At 43.3% G+C, this 22,528-nt stretch overlaps 1 protein-coding gene across 2 annotated transcripts; it reads right to left on the reverse strand.

The window, feature by feature from the left end:
- Positions 1–815: 815 nt before the first annotated feature.
- On the reverse strand, positions 816–21,340 carry LOC117372653 (lactadherin-like). Of its 2 annotated transcripts, XM_033968478.2 has the most exons (11): positions 21,116–21,332; positions 9,479–9,607; positions 7,709–7,840; positions 7,089–7,121; positions 5,440–5,553; positions 5,037–5,218; positions 3,258–3,407; positions 2,967–3,111; positions 2,530–2,714; positions 2,118–2,270; positions 816–1,973 (listed from the first exon to the last, which is right to left on the reverse strand). In XM_033968478.2, exons 1-11 carry the CDS (start codon positions 21,183–21,185, stop codon positions 1,830–1,832), a joined length of 1,437 nt encoding a protein of 478 aa, XP_033824369.1. In that variant the 5' UTR covers positions 21,186–21,332; the 3' UTR covers positions 816–1,829. The 2 variants fall into 2 exon arrangements, with proteins under 2 accessions (XP_033824369.1, XP_033824368.1); XM_033968477.2 differs by lacking the exon at positions 7,089–7,121 and having other exon boundaries at positions 21,116–21,340.
- Between the last annotated feature and the right edge of the window lie 1,188 nt (positions 21,341–22,528).

Below are 22,528 nucleotides of genomic sequence, written 5' to 3' on the forward strand. Positions count from 1 at the left end.
TTGGGTAAAAATCACAGATCAGGAGTTTGTTGGTTCATTAAATCAAAACCCGAGCCTTTTTTTTTTTTTTTTTTACACCACACTCAATTGATCGGGAAGGAGTTTTAAGGAGGACTGGGACTGCACTTGTTTCTGTTCATTGCTTATTAAACTATGCAGTTGAAGAATCACACCCCCAAGTAATGCTGATGGTAACTGAGGTACTGCTGTCTCTCTGATGTTTTATTAGCCCATAAGAACCCAGACCCATTTTTCCTTAAAGGAGAATTATGTGGGATATACCACAGACCAAGTGGACCACATAGAACACATTTCTGCAAAGTGTTTGTTACACTGGTGTCACCGTGGGTTCTTATGGGTTAAACTTTAATCTGAGCTTTGTTTTAACACTATCTGACCAGAAAGAGCTGACTAATCTGAATTACAACAGGTGAGTTGATTTGTGCTGTTAAATATGTCCAAATAACATTACAGTCTTTCACTTTTTTGTGTAAAATCAAACTCCTAAACAGGACCATGAACGCTCAGATTGACCACTGGCTCCTTTTGTATTTTTGACTTTTCAGAATTTTTTGGCTGTGTTTGCTAATGTGTCCATTATGTCTCCATGGTAGCTGCTGAATATCTCACCACAGAGATACATGTAGAACACCCCCAGTGTGGTGTAACCGCAACTTTATGACAAACACAGGCCTTTTAGGTTCAGTACTTTTAATCTTTTAGTCAAAGGATCTAGCAACACAAAGTGAGGTGATCAGGAAATGTTTTTAAACTTTTTGACCCAAAATCTCAGACAAACTCAAACTCAGACCTGCTTTAAGCTTTAAATGTTTTATTTTAATACAAAACAAACACGGAATATTTGGATTTCACACTTTTATTGCAGCGTCCCATAATACTTTAGCCACGCCCATAATACTTTAGCCCCACCCATAATACTTAAGCCCCACCCATAATACTTAAGCCCCACCCATAATACTTTAAGCCCCTCCCTCATATTTAGCCCCTCCCCTTTTATAAACAAACTCTTTATATATAAAACTTTGGAACCACAAAAACATGAACCATGTGCAAATCAAAGCTTCACAGAAAAACAGTTGAACAGTCTCTGGGCAAAAGGAGTGACCTGCGCTTAACATGAGGACATCGAGAATTGATCGAAGAATAAAACTCATCATGGACGCACCGATACGATACACAAATACTGTAAAATGAGCTGGATCAGGTATCGGTTCCTTGTTAATTGGATGAAATGAGACTTTACGGGCCAAGTTTGGTCCAAAGAGTCGGAACGGCTTTGGATTAAGAAAAGGTTCAATATGAAAACACTACTGGCTCTCTAATTATTATAATAATGAACTGTGTTTTAAGGGAATAAGAGCCACTTTACGGCTCTGTTCTGGTATTGGTGTGTATCGTATCGGTGTGTCTCGGTATCAACAGTATCAATCTAGTATCAGATCTGAAAAGGCTGGATCAGTGAAATCAACAAATCTGAATTAAAAAAATCTAAAATATGGGACACACTTTAACACATTAATTATACATCATATGAAAATGGCTTCAGAAGAAGATCTGGACTAAACCAGGACTAAACTAGGCCTAAACCAGGGCCAAACCAGGGCTAAACCCAGTCAGAATCAGCTGGACTTGTATTTATACATAAAGGAGATTGGAAATTTTGTCTTTTGTACAGCCCTGAACACTTTGAAAGTACTTAAACCCGTTGTATGTGTTCTGTTCATGTTCTGTCAGTGTTCTGTTCATGTTTTGTTCATGTTCTGTATATGTATTTAGTTAGTAATCTTTGCAGTATTTCAGAGCAGGAGTCACTGGCTGCAGCCGAGGAGCTCCAGGCGCAGAGTGATGCGGCCGTGCCAGGCCCACGGCTCCACACGAACAAAACGACTGAACAAAGGAGGCTCAAACACGTTTGTTTTATGAACGTTATTATCAGAGTTACCAGCAAAGACCTGCAACGAGACACAAGAAACATGAGACGCACACGATACAGAAAAGACACACAGGACACACAAGACAGACACGACACACAAGACAAGCACGACACACAAAACACAAACAACACAAACAACACACAAGACAGTCCAGGTCCAGACCTTGTCCTGGCCCCTCTGGTCCTTCACAGTGCTCCAGTCTCGTCCATTGTTGCTGTAGGACACTTTAAACGCTGTCACAAACTGGATGTGGCCGAAGTCTTTGGCGCCTTGAGTGATGATTCCAGTGAGCCTCTTTGGTGAGCCCAAGTCCACCTTAAGAGTAAGATAACACGTCAAGTCCACCTTAAGAACAAGTCAACAGGTCAAGTCCACCTTAAGAACAAGACAACAGGTCAAGTCCACCTTAAGAACAAGACAACAGGTCAAGTCCACCTTAAGAACAAGACAACAGGAAAGGTCACACTCAGGACCCTCAGGACATAAATGTCCTCTCATAAAAACAACTGTAAAATCATGACAGATTGGCAACAAATCGTCTGGTCTGGTCTCTGGTCTAGTCTAAGGTTCTGACCTGTATCCACTGGTTCTGATCGCTCACGGCGGCGGTCCAGGCATTGGTTTTTCCCTGTTTGTCCAGTCGGGCGTACTCTGGTCTCCAGGTGAATGAGTCCAGACCCCAGGTCCTGAAGGAGGATGAGGCAGAGACCTGAGAGTCCGAGATCAGACGAGAACGCATCCCCAATGGCTCCGAGCAACCTGGACATATGAGAATATCAGAGGAGCAGAGCCAGAGGAGCAGAGCCAGAGGAGAGGAGCAGGTCTGAACCACCAGGACTACACCAGGACTACACCAGGACTACACCAGGACTACACCAGGACTACACCAGGACTACACCAAGACTACACCAGGACTACACCAGGACTACACCAAGACTACACCAGGACTACACCAAGACTACACCAGGACTACACCAGGACTACACCAGTGGAGCAGACAGTAGCAGGTACCATTGAGCTCACAGCCGATGATCTCCAGGCGCAGGGTGCAAGCGCGGCGGCAGACCACAGGAACGATCCGAATGAACTGAGTCAAAAGAGGAGGATCTAACAGAGAGGTCTTTGGAGAGTCTTTATCCATGTTACCTGAGAACACCTAAGAACACAGTGAGAGGGAACACCTGAGAACACCTGAGAAAGATGGACTCTTCTCCAGATCTGAGTCAGTATCCCTGGGAGGACCTCAGATCTGGTTATGCTCCTGGTCTAGTGTCCTCATATATTGCTGATCTTGGTACTCACCACGTCTCTCCCATCTCTCTGGTAGTAGGTAAAGTCAGTTCCATTGAGGCTGTAGGACACTTTAAAGGCCTTCACAAACTCAGAGTATCCCAGACGCCCTGCCCCCTGAGAGACCAGACCAGAGACTCGCATGATCCGGGTCAAATCCACCTAGAACCAGAAGAAACCAGGGTTAGAACCACAGGCTGTATGAAGAAGTGAACGAGTGTGATGTCACCCACTGTTAGTCTGGAGCACAGTTCCATATTTGGGATTCTGACTGCGAGTGTCATAGCAACCAAAAAGCCAATCAGAAGAGAGGAAGTAATGTGGGAGCGGGCGCTTAGTAACACTGTCAATCAAACCTGATGCTAAAGCTAGAGGGAGTAACCTCTGGGAAAGATGGCGCCTTATTTGTCTGATATGTACAGGGTATGGCCCCGCCCCCTACAGGAGATGTAACGCACCTCAGGATGTTCAGTGAAAGGGTTTCACCTGGTCAGACCAGATACTGTGGGTGACGTCACACTACCTCAGTCCAAATCTTTACAGACACTTTGCAGCTGATGTCATCAACATTCTCTGGGGTATGAGGCTAACTGGAGGCACTGCTCTGTCTGAAGCTCTGTAAGACTTTAATCTGAGCTTTATTTGAACACAATCTGACTATAAAGAACTGACTTAGCTGACTAGAAATAGGAAGTACGAGCACATAAGTCCTGTGCTCAGGCCTCTGCACTGGCTCCTGTAGCTCAGAGAATAGACTTATCCATGCATTTGTCTCCAGTAGGTTAGACTACTGTAACGGCCTGCTCACTGGCCTCTCCAAATGAGCCTTAAAACAGCTGCAGTACATCCAGAACGCTGCTGCTCGGGTCCTGATTAGAACCAGGAAGTACTTCACACATAAGTCCTGTGCTCAGGTCTCTGCACTGGCTCCTGTGGCTCAGAGAATAGACTTTAAAGCAGCTCTGCTTGTGAACAAGTCTCTCCATGGCCTAGGTCCAAAGTACATCTCCAACATTGATAGTCCCATATGAACCATCTCACACTCTGAGACTTCAGGGACCGGCCTCCTGCTGGTGCCCAGAGTCAGGACTAAACATGGGGAATCAGCATTTCAGTTTTATGCAGCTAAAACCTGAACAGTCTTCCTGAAGATGTGACACAGGCCTCTACTTTGACAATGTTTAAATCCAGGCTCAAAACAGTTCTGTTTAGCTGTGCATATGACTGAAAGGTTTTTATTCTGCACTCTTCTGTTTTAATGTTAATTTTATGATGATTATTTGTGATTATTTATGTTTTGATTTGTTGTATTGTGATTTTAATGTCTTTCTTCTTCTGTAAAGCACTTTGAATTCGTTGTGAAAGAATTGTGCAATACAAATAAACTTGCCTTCCCTTACCTGAACTACAACAAGTGAGCTGATTTGTGCTGTTAAACAAGTCTGTTTCAAATAATATTACAGTCACAAGCTCATTAGCCAACAGTTTTTCAGTTAGCCACTCTTACCTTTTTGTGTAAAATCAAACTCCTAGACACGACCATGAACGCTCAGATTGATCACAGGCTCGTGAAAATTTGCTCTTTAAATCACTTTGGACTTTTTCTTGTATATTTGTGAAACCTTTTTGGCTGTGTTTGCAAATGTGGTAACTGCTGAACATTCCCTTTTCCAGGGGTAACGGTCGTAGGGGGCAGGGCTGACCTGTACCCAGGGGTAATTGTCATGGGGGCAGGGCTATGGGCGGGGCTAATGTGTATACAGGAGTAATAGTTGTGGGGGCGGAGCTAACCTGTATCCAGGGGTAACGGTCGTGGGGGGCGGGGCTCCAGGCGTTGACAAGTCCTTTGAGGTTAAGTCGGGCAAGTTCTGGGCCCCAGCGCTGGAGACCCATCAGAGTGTACCGGACCGATGAGGACCGAAGATGAGACTCTGAGATCCCTCCTCCCTCCAGACCCAGGCGAGAGATACAGCCTGAGGAGAGAAAAGAGTCTGGGTCAGGTCTGGGCCAGGTCTGGGCCAGGTATAAACCACGTCTGAGCCAGGACTAGACCAGGACTAGACCAGGACTAGACCAGGACTAGACCAGGACTAGACCAGGACTAGACCAGGACTAGACCAGGACTAAACCAGGACTAAACCAGGACTAAACCAGGACTAAATCAGGACTAAATCAGGACTAAATCAGGACTCACGCAGGTGGCAGCGTTTGCCCACATAGGGGGAGGGACAGGTGCAGGAGAAGTCTCCGTTCAGGTCTGAGCAGGTTCCTCCATTCTGACAGGGTTGCTCCTGGCACTCGTTTATCTCTGAAACAAGACACACGTGTGAGCAGGACATATACGTGACACACATACACACAAACACACATGTCTCATACACACAGGTGACACACACACGACACACAGACATGTCTCACACATGCATCTCTCACACACACACACACACACACATGCACGTCACAAGGCAGAAGTGTTTGTTGTACATACAATAATAAATACATGTGAAATACATGTGAATGAAACATTTACTAAATTCAAACGTCAGAGTCAAAGATCAGAGTTTATGTCCCAAACAGAACAACATTAGTTTGACACATGTAACCCCACACAACACACATGCATCTGAAAAAGAGAGAAAGAAGGAGAGAGACACACAGATGCATCAAAGAAAGAGAGGAGAGGAGAGGGAAGAGAAGGACACACATGCATCAGAGAAAGAGAGAGATAAAGAGAGGAGAGGGACACACATGCATCAGAGAAAGAGAGATAAAAAGAGGAGAGGAGAGGGGAGAGAGGGACACATGCATCAGAGAAAGAGAAGAGGGGGGAGAGAGGGACACACATGCATCACAGATATCAGAGAGAAAGAGAGAGAGCGAAGAAGCCACCAGGGGGAGACACTCTACAGTAGGTTACACACTAAAAACTGAGCATCTTCAAGAACCAAACAGAGTAAAAACAAACAAATTTTTCAAACCAACAGCCCCCAAAGACCCAGGACTAAACCAGGACTAAACCAGGACTAAACCAAGACTAAACCAAGACTAAACCAAAACTAAACCAAGACTAAACCTAGACTAAACCTAGACTAAATCTTGACTGAACCAGGACTGAACCAGGACTAAACCAGGACTGAACCAGGACTGAACCAGGACTGAACCAGGACTGAACCAGGACTGAACCAGGACTGAACCAGGACTGAACCAGGACTAAACCATGACTAAACCATGACTAAACCCTGTGTGAGACTGACTCCAAAGACCCTCAGCAGGATTCATGGACTGAACCTGGGCTAAAGGAGGATTAATCCAGAACTAAACTAGGACTCTTCCTTCTTTTTCTTTCCATTTTGAACTGTTGTCTGCGGCCGTGTTTTCCGCCTGGCGACAGGAGCAGCTGACCACACGGCGTACTCTGATTGGCTGAGGAGGCGGGCTGAGTCGTATGAGGACACTTCTATAAATACACTCAGATTCAACCGTTTTATATCAGAATGTTTCACGGGTTTGGACCAGGATCAGAACCGGGGTCTGACCAGGTCTACAAGGATGCCAACAGGTTCAGATGATTAGTGCCAGGTCTATGAGGATCCTAACTGGTTCAGATCATTAGGATCAGTTCAACGAGAATCCTAACCATTTCAGATTGTTAGGACCAGATCCATGAGGATCCTAACTGGTTTTAAAGGAGTCTGAGGAAAGCCAGAAGTGTGGTTAGTGTCACAGCAACGTTTAGACCAGGTTAAATTGATGTTTGTCCCAGCTCAGAGCTAGTCCATGGTTAGTTCTCAGTTAGTCCTGGCTTAGTCCTGGTTCAGTGCTGGTTTAGTTCTCAGGTGTTACCTTGAGTTGAGGGTAGGTGAGATCCTGGGACTCCTGTGGACACAGTTGAACATCACTACACCTCCTTCAGCTGTTCTGACCTCTGACCTCACACAGTTAAACGTTTGGACACCTCCTTCAGCTGTTCCGACCTTTGACCTCACACAGTCAAATGTTTGGACACCTCCTTCAGCTGTTCTGACCTCTGACCTCACACAGTCAAACGAGTCTCCTCCCTTTCCTTTGAGGAGCTCAAAGGTGAGCTTCATAATAAAGTCCCTGAAATGATTTTCACTTCACAGCTGTGTCAGGATCAGAAGAGCAGTGGTCAGAGTTTGTTTTTCAGTACTACATTTACATGTGTCCTTCATAGTGTTGATGTTACAGTGTGAATAATCATAGAAATGAAGAAACTCAAATGTAAAAGTCTCCAAACTTTTGACTGGTCGTGTACGTAAACCCGGCCCTGACCCCGCTGGAGCCGTGTAAACCTGGCCCTGCTGCACCTGCACCATTGATGGAGAGATCAGTCAAGTCTAATGGTCAGTGATGTAATGGTCTGTGATATTAAAGTTGTGCTAGGAATTTTGAATCCTGAATGATCAGTTTCATTTTATCTGACGTGTGTGTTGGGTACTCACGTGTCTCGCAGTGCCCCCCGGTGGTCTCGGGGGGACACACACAGTAGTACTGGCTAAATACATCTCCTCTTCGTTTCTCTGACACCACCTCACACTGTCCGTCGTTCAGACATGGGTTTGGAATGCACGGACCTGAGGAGAGAACAGGACTGATGATGCGTTCACACCGGGGTGTCGAGTTTACATGTAAAGTCTTTGGTGGACATGCGTCTTGGCTGCCCTGCGGTTTTGTGGTGCATTTTCAAGCGTCAGAGCGGCGCGAATTTGGCGTTGACACAGTGCTTCTTGAGCGTTCATGCACGCAAAGCATCAGACGCCAGAGTTGAAAAAGCTAAACTCTTGGTGTATGACGTGTAGCATCAACCAATCAGAGACTACGCTACAGTGATTTAGCAATGTCATTATCTGGAAAAAGTAGAAAGACATCAGCCACAAACTAGCGGCAACTTATTTATGCTGGGGGCACCAGCTAGCATAAAGGCTAGTCACGGACCCAGACACGCCCTTGCAGAGCTGATTACCTCAGTTACTGGATTTTATGTAATAAATACACTAAAGCCACTCTCTCAACCTGGTCTGCATTATTCACAAAGAGACCGGGAAAACAAAACATCCAAAGGCACTCGCAGACCGCAACGGATACCCTGGATGAACATCCAGTATTTTTCTCCAACGTGCGTCCACGGCATCCATGACGTGTGTCAGAGGCCTTTGTCCTTAAATGCAAAGGTGTCCAACTAGAGGCGTTCAACGGGTTTTTGACGCCCCAATGTGAACACACTGTGAGACCGGGACTGGACCGGGACTGGACCGGGACTGGACCGGGACTGGTCCGGGACCAGGACGGGGACCGGGACCAAGACCAGACAAGGACCGGGCCAGGACTAAAACAAGACTAGTACAGCGCTCGCCTGTCTCACGCTCACCTGTCTGTCTCTCACCTGTAGTATGCATGATATTCACCTGTCGTATATGTTAATCTGTCTCACCTGTAGTATATGCTATTCACCTGTCTCTCACCCTCACCAGTAGTGTATATAATTACCCGTATAATATAATTACCTCTCATCTGTAATATATATGATATTCACCTGTTTCTCTCTCACCCGTCTCACTTATAGAATATGTAATATTCACTTTTCTCTTTCACCTATAGCATATATGATACACTGCCTGGCCAAAAAGAAAGTTGCCACCAAAAAAGGTCACACACTCTAATATTTCGTTGGGTCGCCTTTAGCTTTGATTACAGCACACATTCACTGTGGAATTGTTTCGATTTTGCTTCTGCAATGTCACAAGGTTTATTTCCATCCAGTGTTTTCCATTTTTCACCCAGATCTTGCATTGATGATGGTCGAGTCTGACCTCTGCACAAAGTCTTCTCCAGCACATCCCAAAGATTCTCAATGGGGTTAAGGTCTGGACTCTGTGGTGGACAATCCATGTGTGAAAATGATGTCTCATGCTCCTGAACCACTCTTTCACAATTTGAACCTGATGAATCCCGGCATTGTCATCTTGGAATATGCCCGTGCCATCAGGGAAGAAAAAATCCATTGATGGAATAACGTGGTCATTCAGTATATTCAGGTGTCAGCTGACCTCATTCTTTGAGCACAGACTGTTGCTGAACCTCGACCTGACCAACTAAAGTAGGGTCGTACCTATTTGCTTAGTTAAATCCAGGTGGTGACTTTTTTTTGGCCAGGGAGTGTATGTACCTCTCTCTCTCTCACCCGTCTCACCTGTAGTATATATGATATTTACCTGTCTCTCTCTCGGTGCAGTTGTCTCCTGTGAATTCTTCAGGGCAGATGCAAAAAAACTCAGAAGATCCAGATCCAGAGGTGACACAGGTTCCTCCGTTTGCACAAAAGTTCAGCTCGCACAGGTCTCCTTCAAAATAAAAGACATACAATGCATTTATACAGGCCCCCTACAAAATAAAAGACATGCGCCTTCTTTCCCCGAGGTTGCTCTCGCTAGGGTTAGCAACAGGTTTGATTGACAGTGTTGCTAAGCACTCACTCCCTGCTATACCAGTGTTGCAGGCAGGAAGGGGCATTACCTTCAAAAGCTTTGCTCCTGACTGGCTCTTTGGTTGCTATGAGACTCGTGGTCGGAATTTCAAATATGGAACTGTGCTTCGCCGCCCCCCCCCCCTCCTGTTCCTGTTTATATAAAGAAAGTCTAAACCACACCGCCTCACACTAGAGTCTGGTATAAACATCCGAACGCCTTGAAACAGTGTTGTTTCCACCTGATAAAGTAAATTCTTCTCTGAATTTGATCTGTTTAAAGGTTATTATCTGGCTTAGCATCAAACGTGAGAGGAAAGGCTGTTTTCAACTAGTTTTACCTTTAGTCCATTCATTGTTACAGTGGATGGAACACAAGCCAAATGTCTGAAATATGTCAAACTCTCAAATATCTCAAACTGTCACTCTCAACATTCAAACATCCCCAAGATCTCAGACATTTCAAATTCTCAAATTCCTAAACTCTCAAACTCACGCTGACTGGAATATTTCTCTTATTACAAATGCCCACATGTCCTGTTTCCTGTTTGAGATGGAGTTTCCTGTGAGAGAGAACACCCTCTACAAACATGTATTGAAATGACCGTTGTGCATCAGATGCCCTCCCCGTGTGCATCAGATGTCCTCCCATGTGTCAGATGCCACTCACTGTGTGCGCCACATGCCCTCCCTGTGTGTCAGATACCCTCCCATGTGTCAATGGAGTCTTATTTTTTGTAAAAGCTGATAACCCTGTACTTTAGACCTCTGCAAACAAAGCAGACAGGAGCACAGACAGAAGCACAGACAGAAGCACAGACAGAAGCACAGACAGAAGCACAGACAGAAGCACAGACAGAAGCACAGACAGAAGCACAGACAGAAGCACAGACAGGAGCACAGACAGGAGCACAGACAGGAGCACAGACAGGAGCACAGACAGGAGCAGACCCGCCCCGGGGCAAACTAAAGCTGGCCTCTACCACACTCAGAGGTTTCAGGGTCAATGAGTCTGAATGGGAATGGACTGGACTGATTCTGGGTCTATTCAGGGTCTACAATAGGACCACGGAGAGTACGGCCATCAGGATGAAAGGAGGGGGCAGAGTCACATCAAAGAGCACCTCTGGTCACATGACCATATCATACAGCGGGTAAACACTAATATAATACTGACAGATTTACTGGATCAGATTTCTTCTTCCAAACATGGTCCAGTGGATATCCTGGTTGGACAAACTGATGTAATAAGACTGAGAATTTCTGAGACAAATAAGATCAGTAAACAAAGTTTGAACTTTTATTGACACAAAGTCATTCCTCAGAGACATAACAGACACAGAACATCTGGATCAGTCTGGCCTTTTATTTAGTTTAAAGGAAATACATGTTTTCAGTCTCTGCTCTGGTATTGATCGATATCGGCAGATACTTACAACCACAGCCCGTTTACAAAAAAGGACTCAAGGAGTGCGAGTCGTCCGCAGCATTCAGCTCCAAACATTTTAAGGTCAGAATGACACGTCTTACAACAACAGTTGATGGAGCTGAAGTGTGCCCATACTCACTTCCTGTTTGGATCACAGCGACTACAGCATTAGCTTTCTGTATATATACAGTCTGTGGTATCAGCAGATACTTAAACCCAAAGTATTGAAATAGATATTTGAACTGAAAAAAATAAATAAAAAAATTTGGTAAACAATGAAGTGAATGCTGCGCTGTTTAACTTTTCTGCTTGTCACACACACCAGGTTTTCACTCTGTCCTTCTGCCTATCTGCCCCTCTGTCCTCTGCTCCCTGTCCTTCTGCCCCTCTGCCCCTCTCTAGAGGCCTGCAGCTGAAGATTTACCTGTGGGACACTCACGTGACTGCTCTAACCAACATCCTTACAATATATATCTCCATGGTTACCAGCAGATGACAACTCAGACCGAGTTACAGGTAAGATCTGTGTTTAAAGAGCAATAAAAACACCTGTAGTGAATAAATGCAGGATAAGTTTAATGCCATACTATGGAACATTCCCAACAAAGCACTAACATCTCCATGGAAACAAGCCGGTAGTGAACCACCAACCAGAAATGTTACATATTAGGGTACCTTTAAACCAGATGCCCTTCCTAACACACCCAGCCTCACTGTGACAAAGACTGAGATTTGAACCGGAGAACTACCCGTTTGTGGGCTGATTATGTCACTGTTATTGTGTAATATGTATGATGTAATCAGATTTGCCTCAAGTGTGGGACAGTCCAACAAATGACTTAAAGGATAACAAGGAAACAAACAGGAGGCCAAATACGAGTCAGGTTTGTGGAGACGTGAGCCCACTCACAGTAAGGACACAGGTTTGAATCAGTTTTTTGGCTAAATGTGACACACTAAGGCAGGGGTCGGCAACCTGCGGCTCTGGAGCTGCATGCAGCTCTTTCATCCTTATACTGCGGCTCTGCGTGGCTTGGGAAAATAAATTTTAAGTATTTAATTGAAGTGTATTTTATTTGTGTTAGTCCTTTTTTATTGTAGTTTAAATTGGAAGATTATTATGATCTTGAAATATTATTATATAATATTAAATATTATTATATATATTTAATATTATATAATATTTATAATATTATTATAAATATTATTATATATATTAAATAAAATTATATTTTCGTATTTTTCGTTGCTCAAAATAAGCGTCACACTCGCGGAACAACATTAAAAACAACACTGCTCACGTGTCACAGACACAGCTCACAGTCCTGCATAAAGACACAGATTTGCAGACGCTGTGCGCATTGGGGTCAGGAGCAGGAGGATCTACCCCGGCGTAACTTTCGCCTGTCTATAGTGACACGCTAATAAGCTTGTCCGTAGATATATCATGAAAATCCTGATAGGAAATCGCCACAGAAATCTATGTAGTAACAAGTTTATTATATCTGTGATAAATCTGCTCTTGTCTCCGTGATGACGTATCACGTATAACACATCAGACACGTCGCCCAAAAGTACAGCCATAAGCGAGTGAAAATGAGCCAAAACAAAAGTATTTGGAGAGATTTTTAACGAAGGGGAAAAGGACAACTGAGGAGCCAGAAGAGGAGCCTACGACCTCCAAGAAAAAGAAAGATAAATTTAACAGACAATACCAGGAATCCTACTTAAAATATGGGTTTGTCGCTACAGGTGACTCTCACACGCCAAGTCCGCTCTGAGTAACATGCGAGAAAAAGCAAATGAGACAATGAAACCTTCAAAACAACCTGGGATTAAAAGATAAGATTTTGAGTTTTTTTGAAAGAAACTGCAGAGCAGACTAGACATAATCACACTGCGGGTGTCATTGTCTCCCATCACTCCTCGATGGGACCACCTCATCGCAAAGAAACAAGTGCAGGGCTCCGTGTCCCTGTCCCCGTCTCTGTCCGTGTCTCCGTCTCTGTCCGATTGTCCCTGTCCCTGTCTGTGTCCTCGAGAGGTCAGAGAAGAGACATGACTGTGTTTCCTCTTCACAGAGGAGACTATGGCGGCCTCCACACTCTAAAGCTCTCCCCCATAGTCTAAAGCTCAGTGACATTAAACTCTGTAAAACTGTAAATATATATAATATAAAATGATAAATATAGAAAGTATTTGTGCTACCACCGTCTAAACTAAACCTGTGACCAAACTCTGAGGGTTAGACTGAAGCAGACCAAGTCTCGGGGCCTAATCATGGCCACCCACTAAAGTCAATGGGCCCTGTTCAATGGCGTATGTTGCTAGTTTAGTCTTTAGTGACTAGGTACAGTTGAAAACAGAAGTTTACATACATTTTACAAAAAGACATGTATGCTTTTTTCCCCCTCACTGTCTGATATGAAATCAGACTAAACTTTTCCTGTTTTAGATCAATTAGAAATACCAAAATTATTTCTATTTACTAAATGCCAGAATAATGAGAGGAATTTTTTTAGACAATTTTTCATGACTTTCTTCAAAGTCAGAAGTTTACATAAATTTCATGAGTGTTTGGTACCATTGCCTTTAAACTGTATGACTTGGGTCAAAAGTTCTGGATATCCTTTCACAAGCTTCTCGCGATAGTTGGCAGGAATTTTGGCCCATTCCTTCTGACAGAATTGGTGTAACTGAGCCAAGTTTGTACTTCCTCATCCCCACAACATGATGCTGCCACCCCCATATTTCACACTTGGGATGGTGTTCTCAGGCTTGCAAGTTTCCCGTTTTGTCCTCTAAACGTAATGATGCTCATTATCATCAAACCACACTACATGTCTCCAAAAATTCAACTCTTTGTACCTATTTGCATTTGCAAATTGTAATCTGGCTTTTTCATGTTTCTTTGGGAGTAATGGCTTCTTCCTGGCAGAGTGGCCTTTCAGTCCATGTTGGTACAGTACTCATTTCACTGTAGATAATAACACTCTTACCAGCAGCATCTTTACAAGGTCTTTTGCTTTTGTTCATGGGTTGATATGTACATTTTTGAGCTTACCTATAGCGGACATAGAGTGTAGCCAAAGTTAACAATTAAAGAGTTTTTTAAGAAAACAGATTTTGAGCTGAAAAAAGTTTATGATCTGAAAATAGGTAAAAACAGGCACAAAACTGGACCTTTGTGAAAGCTGTAGGTGCCCTGTCAGTCCCTGTCAGTCGAACAGTTTGTGATTACATTGCGCTCAATGACAAAAAATCCTTTCTGGGCAGGAGGTATTTTTTGTTGTATTACCAATGAGTGGCCACTAGTCCAACTTGTGATAGCTCTAAACAACAATACCATATCCAGTTATTTTAATAAATCCATGGAGCAGAAGCCCTGTGAGGGTTTAAAGTGGTTCTCTCTGATCCTCTGTGTGCTCCTACACAAATATGAATGTTTGTAGAGTCAAAACACAAGATTAAACTCCAACTTAACTCACAAGCTCTGTTCCGCGCTCACTCAAAATGGAGACTGGTTTATTCTCAAGATGGAGGCTAGTTTATCAGGGCTTTATCAAGGCTTTTTTAAAAGAAAAATATAACTGATTAGATATGGACATTTTAAACCCGTCCAGCAGCATTCACATCTGAGAGACTAAAATCTGAAGTTTAGACTCACCCATGTAGCTCACAAAATGTTTGTAGAGGTCGAAACTAAAGGATTATAGAAGCTTTTACGAAGAATAAGACCACATGAGACACAGAGAGGGCATCTGACACATGGGGAGGGCATCTGACACATGGGGAGGGTATCTGACACACACAGGGAGAGCAACTGACACACACAGGGAGACTTGAGAACATGTTTGTAGAGGTCTAAACAGCAGGATTTTATCAGTGTGATACAGATGTGCAAATGTGTCATGGTCATCTCAGTGTTTCAACACGTTTAGATAAGAGGAGAATATAAAGCTCCTGTATCACACAGACACTCTGTAAGCTCCATGTTATAATATTACCTCCTAAAAAAATAAACCTGGAGTTGTATTTTGTTTCATTCACACATGTTTGAGTAACCCTTTAAAATGAGTCTGTTTCATGAAAAATTTCTGCTCAAAATTCTCTGTTCCACCTTGTGATGTCATGAAGTGGTAGTTTTCAAGTTAACAGCTCCTTTTACCTTTAGTTCAGTAGAGATTGGCATTTCCTGGGCTGTAATCCTCCAAATGATTCTAGTGAAGGTCTATGGAGACTGACTCTGAGGACATGGAATGTCACCTCGTGCCTGGTGAAGGAACCTGAGTTTGTACGGGAGGTTGAGCGTTACTGATTAGATATAGTCGGCCTCACCTCCACATACAGCTTGGACTCTGGAACCCAACTCCTTGAGTTGACTCTCCATTTCTCTGGCGTTGCCCGCGGGGAGAGCCGGCGAGCTGGTGTGGGCTTGCTTATTGCTCCACAGCTCAGCCACCACGTGATGGAGTTCACCTCAGTGAATGAGAGGGTTGCATTCTTGTGCCTTTGGGTCGAGACAGGTCTCTCACCTACGGGCCAAACAGCAGTGTAGAGTAACCGGCCTCACATCAAGAGGAGCCAGCTGAGGTGGCGCGGGCATCTATTCAGAATGCTCCCTGTACATCTCCCTAGGGACATGTTCCGGGCATGTCCCAATGGCATGAGGCCCCGGGGAAGACCCAGGACATACTATGTCTCTCGGCTGGCCTGGGAACGCCTAGGGGTCCCTCCAGAGGAGCTGGAGGACGTGTCTGGGGTCACGAAAGTCTGGGAGTCACTGCTTAGAGTACTGCCTCCGTAACCTGGCCCAGGATATGGGGAAGAAAATGGATGGATTGAGAAGAACTTAACCTAATCAGAGAGATCAGAGAATAGAGTAATATGGACCCTTTAAACAAGGGCCACTAGAATGTGGAGAGAAACAAAACAGACGAGTTGGACCGGTTTAATGTGAAACAGGCCAAGTGCAGGAGTAGAACCACACAGACTGAGTCACAGCCAAACGGTACAAACAGAACATAAACACAACTACAGAACAGCCAGAACATGAGCACTACTGAACAGCCAGAACTACAGAACAGCATGAACATTAACACAACTGTAGGACAGCCAGAACCACATAAACACAAGTACAGAACAGCCAGAACATAAACACAACCAGAATAGGGATGGGACGATATACGATAACTGATTTTACTGGAAAGCACTTTGGTCACCTTGAGTGTTGTAAAGTGCTCTATAAATAAACGTTAATTGATTGATAATATCGCAATAAAAAACCCCGCAATTAGTTGTTCATGGCATTTTTTTATAATTATCATCACACACGATTATAATTGCCTTTATGGCACCAGACTGCCTCATGTTTGCAGTTTCAATAGTTCTGGTGTTTGCCCACAAGGGGGCCCTCTGTCATAGAAATTACACTTGTTAGCTTCTGTGCCTATTGGACAGCACAGTTATCGTTGTCAGAAGTATATTCTGCCAGAAATTAACAATAAACAAGTCTGATCCATAACTTTCAAGAGGAACGTGCCAGAGCGCGCCTCACCCATGTACACATATGAGATGCTAATGTGTGCACATCTTATATTTTTGCGTACAATAATGCAAACTGCAGAATAAAACAACACCTTTCAAACAATAGACAAATGAAGTCGAAGTCATGCAGCTAAACACAAATGTGCCAGAGCGCATGGTTCGAATGCACACTATGTGCACAGAAGCAATAGTAACGATTGCACATGATATATTTTACCTACAATTATGTCAATAGCAGAATGAACCACGCTTACCAATTGAGAACAGCATCCAATCCATCAAAAAATAAGGTCCTTTACTCCTGAGTCCACTGTGGGATCTTTACTCTTTGCCACAAGCCGCTCCAGGTCAGAGGTGCCTCTAGTTTAACTTGTACAAACATCCACAGTGTCCTTGATCGTGTACTTCCTTTGTTTTGTCTGTTTCGTCATGTTTAAAACGCAAAACAGTGTGTAAAATGCGCCATTATGGAGATTTCTGCATCCACTCTGAAGGCTATGCTAAGTAATAAAGCTTCTTAGTTGCATCACATATACATATATCAAAATATTGAATGCATATTAGTTTGAATAAAGCTTAGATGCATTATATAATTCATATATCAAATCAAAATATAATAATTCATATATCCTTTGAATATTGTCATGTAAGCACCATTTTTATACTGAATGCATATATTCTTTGAATGCTGTATCCTTTTGAAGGTTGTTTAACAAGCACTAACTATTCACTCATTAGAACAGTCTCTCTTTAAAGGCAACATTGTGTGATATGAATTATGGGAAACTGTCGGGGTTGTGTAGACACTCCTTTACAGAGATAAGGCTGTTGGAGTAGACTCAAGGCCGAAAAACAGACCGGTGCAGCCCGGAGAGGTGAAGGAGGGTTTAGAGGCCGGAAGGAGGGATTAAGGCGTCTACCTGCTCAACATAATATTTGCATATTCATGTTGCATGTTACATTTTTATTCTTTGGGGCCAGGGAAAGGCAGACAGACCGCCTGCTGCACATACAAGGGATAGATCATTTGACCCCGGGTGCTGTATTAGATTGTAACTGTCAGGGAAATAAACTTTTGAGATTTGAATTGACCGAATCCAGTCATCATTTTGATAGAACACACCTAACAACTTGGCTTCCGATGTGTCCCAATTCATCAAAGTGTTCGAAGTGTTCGTCGAAGGGCACAATAAGGGCTGTCCCATTTCGGCAAGATGGCAGCTACACTGAGTACACATTTTCAGCCAGGTTCATTGAAAGGTACTTTGAATGGTGCATTTGAAGAATTGGGACACTGCCTTCATTTACGCACTTGTCAAGATCCGTCTGTTCACGTAAAAACATGCCATGTGATACATTGCCGTGTTTCGCTGCTCATTGGCTATAAGGGTAAAATGTCACTAAATGTGTGTGATGTAATTGGTTGATTCTACAAGGGGGAGAGTGGGGCATAAACTTTCAGTCATCTGTAGCACCAATTCGCTGTCTGGAGCTCCAGTAACCCACAACCCCCACATTATTGGCCAACACTGGTGTCAATCAGAAGCTAACGCGTGTGTTTAGCACTGAGGAAGAAAATTGGCACTGTCAGTTAATCATGCCTGAAATTGACAAAAGAAATGCAAAAAAGTGACAGGGGCAGTGGGCAGATTTCACATTTGGAATACATTCCTGCAGCAGATTGGACATGGAGAATCTAATTTATTTTGTGGACATAATTTCTTGACTGGATTATATTCTCTGGACCTGTATGGAACAAAGAGACCAACCTTCTGGGAATATGTTGATGTTTGACAGAACCAGAGCGCTCAAAGGTAAGTGAAGTCCAAATCCAAACTTTTGGCTTTTTTGTAAAAACGGCTTTCCTGTGAGCACTGTGGTGATTTCAGGTGAAATTGGATTGCATAATTAGAAAGACGAGCGCTGTAGCTTTCATTTGATGTGTAGATTATTTGTGTGGGTGATGCAGAAGTATATGTATCTTGTTGTAGAGTTGTAAAATAAGGTAACGTTAACACGTTAATAACTATCGTGATAATATCGTTAATCGCAATTATTTTGGCCACAATAATCGTGAACTTAGATTTTAATATTGTCCCATTCCTACCACAGAACAACATGAACACGACTACAGAACAACCTGGATCTAGCTTTGGGTAATGACCAAAAGGAGCGTTTAAATTAGTTTCCTCTACGAGGTAGCGGGCGCTCCCTTAGAGATGAGGTGAGGAGCTCAGTCACACAGGAAGAACTCGGAGTAGAGCTGTTGCTCCTCCATGTAGAGAGAAGCAGCTGAGGTGATTTGGGCATCTGTTCCGGATGCCTCCTGGATTCCTCCTTGGGGAGGTGCTCATGTCCCACTGGGAGGAGGCCCCGGAGAAGATCCAGGACAGGCTAGAGGGACTATGTCTCTTGGCTAGCCTGGCAACGCCTAGGGGAGTCCCACCGGAGGACATGGAGGAAGTGTCTGTGGTGAGGGAAGTCTGGGACTCTCTACTTAAACTTGCCCCCATGACTCGGCCCCGGATAAAGCGTGAGAAGATGGTGATAAAAAAGTGTGGCTAATAATGGTTCATCTCCATTATGTCTCCAGAATGTGCAGAAAAAACATTTCTCCATGAGGTTCACTAGATCATAGTTTTCACTGACAACAAAGTACAATTATATAAAAGTTGTTTAAATGTGGAAATTATTCATAATATAAAAATTCTAATTAGTCATATCCAGAAAATGTTTAAACTGTTCAACTTTAATCATGATCCTGATATAATTGTTGATCATAATTACTGTGGTCATGAGAATCCTGAAATAAATTTCAATATCGTGTCATGTGTTATTGATGTTTTCTTATTCTTTTGTTTTATTGTTGTCTTTTCATAATTTTTTTGTTTTGTTTTTTATTGTGGTTTTGTTGTTCTTTTCATTGTTGTTTTGTTGTGTTTTCATAGTTGTTTTATGTTGTGTTTTTGTTGTTGTGGTTTTGTTGTGTGTTTGTTTGTTGGTTGTGTTTTTATTGATTTTGTTATTTGTTGTGCTTTTGTTAAACAACATCAAAAAACAACAAAACCATCATTGATGTTTTTTGTGTTTTCATTGTGTTTTTTGGTTTTGTTTTGTTTTTGTTCTTGTTCTATGTTGTGGTTTTTCTGTGTGTTTGTTGTTATGTTTTTGTTGTATTATTGTTATGTATTCATTGTTGTGTTTTTTGTTGTCATATCATCCAGCCCTATGACACCAGTATTTAACCTGAAGGCGGTGAATGTGTTGGTTTATTACACTGTCACAAAGGTAAAACTCCACTGTGTCACTTTAGACCTCAGAGTTCACCATGACTGAACAGAGTCTGGGATTATCTCTATAACAACATGAGTGAGTCACACAAATGTTCAACTGTCAACAACACACACACACACACCCCAAACTGTTCAGAACTCAAATCCTCTCTTATTGGTCAGTGGCCTTGTCTACGTTCTATGCACAACAACATCTAATTATGATGTGATTTCTGGGCTTCTAAGATTATGTAAAAAGAGGCACATAATCTCACTGATTTACCCAAAACATGCTAAACAACGACCAGAACACAAAGAAAGTGTATTGCTCTGACTGCACTAGTCTCTGATCTCTATTGTAATGTTTCCTCATCACAAACAGACCTGGAGTTGTGTTTTGTTTCATGGAGCTCACAGGGGTCAGCTTTGTGTGATACAGGAGTTTAACGTCTCTCAGATTATTATTTAGATTATTTAGATGGATCATTACCGACCAAACCCGGGCGTCCCAGTTTTGGACTGCAAAATCAGCTCACTCTCTTAACTGTCACAAGCGAAACTCCCATGTGGTTTCTCTACTCACAAACAAACCAAACCAATTCTTCAATCCCACCTTCAGTTTGTCCAGATCCTAAACTGGACCCGACAAAACACAGACACGGCCAAACCTAAAGTGAGTCAGAACCCGGAGGCGAGGTGTGTTTATTTGTACAGCACAGTCCGTACAGAGTCATTCAAAGTGTTTTACAGATTAAATCAGGCATTCAAATCACAAACAAAGCTAAACGTAAATAATCGTAAAAGTAAAAGAGGCGAGAGCAAAGTAAAACGTCTCAGCGCAGCCAAACAGAACCGAAGCGGTCACCAGCGCCTCACAACCAGGACCGCTACTGTCCTGGGGAAATGTGGAGAATTCAAGTCCAAAAACACAGATAAAACACGCGTGAAATCTGCGCAGGACCGTCACAGCCTTGTCTCGTCCTCTTTTATGTTTCTTTAGACCCAGTTTGTACGGTTTTACCTGTTTAAACCCCGTCTGTTTACCCCGGGTCCCGCACATTCCCACGGGCTCCGCTCACACATAACGGCCCGAAGCTCGGGACAAACGGAACAAACACGCTGAAAACAAGCGTCTTACCGCGGACTCCCAGAACCAGCGCCGCCGCTAAAAGTTCACCCAGGAGCAGGGTCCGTGCGCGGAGCTCCATGGTTGCGGCTGAAGGAGTCTATGTCCGGGGAGGAGCTGTTTTTCTGGGATAAACTCGACGCTGCGTTCCGCTCTGACGCGCTGTATTCCGTGTCTGTTGCGTGTGTGTTCCGTCTCCGCTGGGCTCCTTTGCTCCCAGCGGAACCACGTGCGCCCCGAGCAGCAGCAGCCAATCAGAGGAGCCCAGTACGGCGCCATTCCACGCTCTGTGCGCTGGCATGTGTCTCCTCGTCTCCTCACCTCTCGTTTCCTTGCTTCCTCTGTCCCTTTACCCCCTCGTTTCCTCGGAGCTCTCGTCCCGCCCCTCAAGGATACCCAGCCAATAGGAAACACCCACTTGCTCGTCTATTGGCTGTGTCTCCTCTGACGTCGTGATTGACAGCTGAGGAGACGAGGAGGTTAGGAGACAAAAAGGGTTTTGTTTTGGTTAATCCCTGTGTCCTGTTGCTTTGTTGTTTTGTTGAAATAGTGTATTTTTTAAAATGCCATAAACTCGTAAAACGTTTATATTTTTAAAACGTTTTTTTTGTATCTTTTCTCTGAAGAGTTCTCTTCAGAATGACAGAACGTTACCATTATAAAAAACTTAACCCTTAAGACGCCCGGGTAGGCCCAATACCACGCACAGCACTTTTGAATTACAGGAAATAATTTAATAATAATTATCGTGTGCTGTTGCTGAACTTTTTCTCACTTCTGTGTAACTGTGGCTCATGGTTCTGTTCAGTTTGTTGGTTTTTGTGCTGCTGCTGAACTTTTCTCTGTTCAGTTTGTTTCATGTTTTGTTTTGGTCAGTTTGAGCAAATCTTTGGTCAGTGCAGACTGCTCCCATACACCTCAATTATAAATGTTTTATCTCCTATAGTTTATGGAGAAAAACTACTTTTTTTTTTTTTCTTTGACTTCATGTTTTCCAGCAGCTCAGTTTCAGATTTGGTCAAATTAGAGATTTTCAAACTTTTACTGAATAAAACAATTTTTGCAGCTCTAAATCTGTCTCCAAATGCAGGATTTTGATGAGATTTCCACACATGCGTCCTAGTGATGCTTCGCAGCTGATGTCATTCACATTCTCAGGGAGCGTGATGCAAACTGGAGGCAGTTAGCATCACATTAACCAATGGACTTCAGTCAGACACTTTCACCTTTTTGTTTAAAATTAAACTCCTAAACAGGACCATGAACACTCAGATTGATCACAGGCTCCTGAAAATGTGCTCTTTAAATCACTTTTGGATTTTTTCTTGAGTTTTCAGACAACCTTATAATTAACTTGTCAGTGTTTGCTAATGTTTGCATTGTGTCTCCATGGTAACTGCTGAACATTGCACCATAGACATACAT

This window comes from Periophthalmus magnuspinnatus, chromosome 6 (assembly GCF_009829125.3).
Source record: "Periophthalmus magnuspinnatus isolate fPerMag1 chromosome 6, fPerMag1.2.pri, whole genome shotgun sequence".
In the NCBI taxonomy this organism is placed as follows: domain Eukaryota; kingdom Metazoa; phylum Chordata; class Actinopteri; order Gobiiformes; family Gobiidae; genus Periophthalmus; species Periophthalmus magnuspinnatus.